This window comes from Tupaia chinensis, unplaced genomic scaffold (genome assembly GCF_000334495.1).
Source record: "Tupaia chinensis unplaced genomic scaffold, TupChi_1.0 Scaffold000161_1, whole genome shotgun sequence".
Lineage (NCBI taxonomy): Eukaryota > Metazoa > Chordata > Mammalia > Scandentia > Tupaiidae > Tupaia > Tupaia belangeri.
This window is the reverse complement of record NW_006159632.1, coordinates 4,409,912-4,415,086: the sequence shown is the minus strand read 5'-3', so window position 1 is coordinate 4,415,086 and position 5,175 is coordinate 4,409,912. Positions and strand designations below refer to the sequence as shown.

The 5,175-nt window shown below is 49.1% G+C and overlaps 1 protein-coding gene across 1 annotated transcript in view; it reads right to left on the bottom strand.

Moving 5' to 3' along the window:
* EGLN1 (egl-9 family hypoxia inducible factor 1) overlaps window positions 1–5,173 on the bottom strand; it is a gene marked incomplete at its 5' end in the record, with an annotated part of 33,455 nt that extends 28,282 nt beyond the window's left edge. Inside the window, one exon of the mRNA XM_006146004.3 lies at window positions 4,700–5,173. Coding sequence (XP_006146066.1) covers window positions 4,700–5,173 — 474 coding nt within the window. The remainder of the gene's footprint in view (window positions 1–4,699) is intronic.
* Between the last annotated feature and the right edge of the window lie 2 nt (window positions 5,174–5,175).

Below are 5,175 nucleotides of genomic sequence, written 5' to 3'. Positions count from 1 at the left end.
CAAAGGCCCTAAAACAAAAACCCCCCAAAAAAAAAAAAAAAAAAAAAAAGATGAGTTTCAGCTGAAATAATACTCAAAGTCGTGGCTCAGTAAATCATCTGAATCCTATCATGCAGTCACGTCCAGATTCAAAGTGCGCAGACAAGGGCATGGTGGGAAAGTCGAATGCATGCAAAGTAGTACAACGTATCCATGAAAACTGTCCAAGAATGTACTAGAAGGGAAGGGAGACTGCGGCAGTTGGTACAACTTTAACAGCCTCAAACACAAAGTTAAATGAAAACAACCAGGCCGATAACATCACTCCAAGGGCATAGCAGAACGGCACAAGCTTCAGGAAACACCGGAGAGGAATAATTTCAGGCCTGATAGAGGAAAAAAGGGAAAGGAAAACAGAATGAAACGTAAATCGAAAGCACGGATGGGATGGGCGTGCCTACCGAGGGGCCAGGACAGGTCGGTGGGGAACAGGCTCCAACCGCAGTGGAGGAGCAGCAGCGGTGGACAAAGAATGTCTGCGGAAATCAGGGAGGGATTTTCTCAAGGAGGAAAGCTGAGACGGCAGCGTAGGCTCAGTCACGGTACAGAACGACAGGAGAAGAGCCTGAAGGGAGAGTCAGGCACAAACGTTTAAGCATAGCCTCAGAAAGGGCATAAAATATACCAGCATTAATTAACTAGGGATAAGCAATTTTTTCATGGAAAGTGGCATAAACTTGCACAGAGAAGAATGAATTCAATCAAATGTCACGATCAGCACTATGACTTTGAACAAGTCACTTAACCTCTCCGGGACTTATTTCCTTTGTTTAAAAAAAAAAGTGTGCGTGTGTAAGAGAGGGAAGTGGCTACGTCAAAAATAGGTGATCCAGCCAAGCCTTTTTTTGTCCAGCCTTTAAGGAAAGGAAAGACAGGAAAGTACAGAATGCTTAAAAGAAAGCATTAGAAAACCAGAAAGTTTTAAAATGACAGCAGTTAACACTGAGCAGAGTCCTCTATAGTCCACCAAGTGCTTTTCATGCAGGTTTGAAAGTACTCAGAGGGATCAGGAGATCGTGTAGTAGCTATGTCGCTGGACTCCCATGCAATTGACCACGGTTCAAGGCCCCTACCTGGTGGCTTAAACTCACTCCAGGATCCTGTGCCTGCGTACCCAAGATCCCGAGAGGAGAATAGAGGAGAAGGGATTGTGGCGTGGCCATCCCCCCTGGGGGGTGATTTCTTGCTTTCTATCAATCTCTTTCTTTCTGGCATGCACACGTGCCCTATAGCAAAAACGTCTCCAAAAGAAAAAAGGTACTCAGAGAGCAAGTCTGAAAGAAGAAAAGACAGACATTTAACGTGATCTTACAGCAGAGGAACTGAGGCTCAGATGGTTAAGCAAATGGCCCCACCCCAAAGCACTAAAGCAGAACCAGGACCAGGATCCAAACCAGATGGAACAGCAGCGCAGAAGCCTACCTCCCCAGGGAGATGCCGCCCTCTCTCCCTTAGGGCCTACCCGTCCGCCCCTTACAGAACGGCGGAGCCGGCTCCTTTCTACTGGACACTACGACTCTGCCCAACGGAAGAAAGGGTGTGAGGAAGAATAACAGATCAAGGGTCAGTTTAAAAGCGAAAACGGGAAAACCCCAGAAAGAGCAGTGAGAGTGGAAACTGGAGCTCGGTTACATCAGAAGCTACAGTCGGGTTTCTGTCTCTCTCCTCTATTACTTCATCCCGCCCTTGTGGTTCCTCTTCCGACGCGGTTGGACAAACAGTGGCCAGATAAGCGCATGTGAAGTGGAAACTCCAGGAAAACCAAAGTCTCCACCAAATGGGCCCCAGCCAATCATGCACTCTCTGATTACCAGGCCCTGACACACAGGAGCACGCAGCACAGTCAACATAAATGAAAAAGGCCAGCAGATCACTTGAATTTAAGTGGTCGTATGCTGCAGGACTTCCACAAGTGAGTGCTATCTCTCGAATCTACAAATAGGAATAACATACCAAAGACCTACCTACTGCTGCGAAAGTCAAAGTGAGAAAAATACTACGCATTTGAGGCAAGTCACTTTTAAAATCACTGTTATGGAGGATAATAAAATCCTTAATTGTAGACTCCCTCTGCAATCAAACATAATAACCATAGTCTGACTCTCTCAAGTTATACTTAGAAGGGCATGATTCAGGTGAATAAAGTGGTCTTTAAGCTATTATCTGAAATAAACATTGTGCAGTCAACTCATAAAAAGGTTTATATACCACAGCACTAGAATATGATTGTTCACATACAAAACTAATGCATTTGAGCCACCATCAACACAATAGGAATATTAAATTCTCGTTCCAGGGCCAGCAGGTGGCATAGTGGTCAAGGTGCTGGACTCCCACTTGGTGGACTGCGGTTCCAGTCTGGGACGGCTCGAAACTCACAGCATGTGCGTGCATCTGTGCGCATGTCCAAAATCCCAGGAGAATAGAGAAGGGATGGTGGCGAGGCCATCCTTCCTGGGAGGTGACTTCGTACTTTCCCCCTCACTGTCTCTCTCTCTGTAGCTAAGCGCACATGCCCAATAGCAAAAACCTTCAAAAAAAAAAAAAAAAAAAAAAAAAGTCCTAGTTCCAGTAGGGCGCTAAATAACTACAGCTTCCCAGCCGTCCTGCCCGTAGCTAGTACAGCACAGAAAGCGTGGGCTTGGTACCTGAAGAGCCTCAGCTGAATACCAGCTAGGTGGTAAGTGGCAGGCCTTGGTCCAGCTGGAGCAGAAATTTCCTCACACGTAAACGAGGAATACTGCTACCCACTTCACACGACAGCACTGTTTGGGACGGGGTCTGGACAGAGTCTCACCTGGTGCCTCGCACACTGTGACTGCTCAACATACAGTGGGTGGTATTTTAATTGCATTCTCATTCCTCCAAGCAAGCACTCTCGTTTTTGTTTTGTTTTGTTTTAGGAATATTTAAACGACATGTTCAAACAAGATTACCAAAAACTCTTTTGGCCAAGAGGTTCAATGAAAGGAATTCCCTAAAATCACCATCAATCCTGAAATTGTGTCCCTAAAGTCAAGGTAGAATAAGATCAAGTCTGTTAGATTCAAAATGCGTCCTTCCTTCCCTGCCTGATAATGTGTACAGTCAAACGACTTAAAATCTCAAGTGCCATTCCTTTAGCCATTCCTGAGGAAAGAGGGGGCTGTTTTCTAAGAACCTCCCGGAAGCAGCAGTTGGTCCAAGCGCCAGACGTCTGCTGTCCCCTCTCTCGGATAGGTGAAAACAGGGAGACAGTAGAGGACAGGTCTCAGCTTAACGTGGAAAGCTAAATTAACCAAGAAAGCAGATTAAGGAAGATTTAGGGCATTGCCTTCTTCACGACTCCAATCTAAGCTTATTCCTGACTATAGAATCAGTCTTCCAGGCCTCTGACCTGGAACTAGTTCCTTTCCTGCAATAAAGTTCATGAGTGTGTTTAAATCTGATCCATGATGATACTTTTAAATATGCATATATATACATAATGTATATGTGTATTATAGATATATATGAAGAAATCTTGTGCAAGGCCGAGGCTTAGGTTGACTTCATTTATTTTGATATGTGATATTAAGGTACCGGCGCCCCGCCCTGGATCAGCAATACAGAAATGCATTTCGTGCTTAGACCTCCTTCACGCTGATACCACCTTCCTGGCAGCAGGAGAGTCGCACAGAGCAGGGTCAGAAAAGGTGGTGTCTCCCACGCAGACCAGACCGGTTAGAGTCAGTGTGTACAAACAGACACCCTCTCCGAATTCAATTCAGGAGACAGGGTGCAGCAGAGTGGCTGGGAGGAGCTGGATACAAAGAAAAGAGTTAAGCTCTGAGAAGTGTCCTAATGGTACCTCTAGACTGTGAAAGAGCCTAGGCAGGAACAGAAGGGTCTGCAGGGGAAAACTGCAATGGAAAGGAGAAAACAAAAAGCTCACGAGATAGAAACCTTAAAATGAGCCCTTCTGATCCAATTCTGTTTTGTTGTTTTTTTTTTTTTTTCCCAGGAAGCTACACAACAGTCCTCTCTCAACAGAGGGGTTATATGAACAAAGCAAAGAAAGGAAACCTATGCTAAAAATGTAGCCTACCTACACTGAGAGCTCTGAAAACGGAAATACCTCTTTCCCCGTTTTGTAGCGGGTTTCCAAACAGTAGGAACAGGGAGAGGGATAAGAGCCTAGGGGGGAGGGGAGCGGCCAAGCTTCCTGAACGTGGGGAGTCTCAACTGAACGCTTATTTCAGATTTCCCTCCTTGGGATGGGCTTGGGGAGCCTTAACTAAACCATGGCGTTTGCCTCTAAATCAGGACGTGGTGCGTGGCTTAAAGGCCACAGGGCACGCAGGAGCTCACGCAAACCAGGCAGCTGCAGGGCCAGCCTAGGCCTGGGTGGTCCGCTAATGCATCCCTTGTGGGCTGGAACGCCAAGGTCTGAGTGGTGACCAACAGTGGAAGAGGAGAAATTGGCAACGTTAAAGAGGGAGTGCAATGCCCGCTCCCACCCGGAGATCCGTGCGTTAGGTCTCTGAGCGCAGAACAGCGGACACCGAGAACGCGGCAGGCCGGACAGCCCCCACCCAGACCCCGTGTCCTCTCTCTCTCTCGGGGGGCCACGGGGAGTCCCCTGCACACAGCGGCAGTGGCCCGCCCAGCAGGGCCGAGAGCCTGGCCCCAGCGCACTTACTTTCGTCCGGCCATTGATTTTGTAGTTGCCCAGCTTCCCGTTACAGTGGCGGATCAGGTCGTCCATGCTGCTCATGAGCAGCCCAATGGTCTCGCAGCCGGGCTCCTTGCCCTCGATCCAGGTGATCTTATCGCCTCGGATGTCCTTGGACGAGTCGCTCTTCTGGCTGACCAGCTGCCCGTCCGTGAACTTGCCGGTGTCGTGCAGGGCACGCACCTCGTCGCCGATCTGCTGCCCGGTCTCCTTGCCCAGGAAGTCGTCGACCACGCAGATGCCGTGCTTGTTCATGCAGGGCACGATGTACTCGAGCGCCAGCTTCAGCGCCGGCGGGGCTTCCGTCGGCCCGTTGGGCCGCAGCCCCCCGCCGTGGCTCAGCCCCTCGCCGGGCGTGTTGCTCGGCGGGTACAGGTTCGCCTTCTCCTGGTACAGCGACGCGCGGCCCGGCGCCTCCTCCTTCGCGGGCTCCGCCTCGGCCA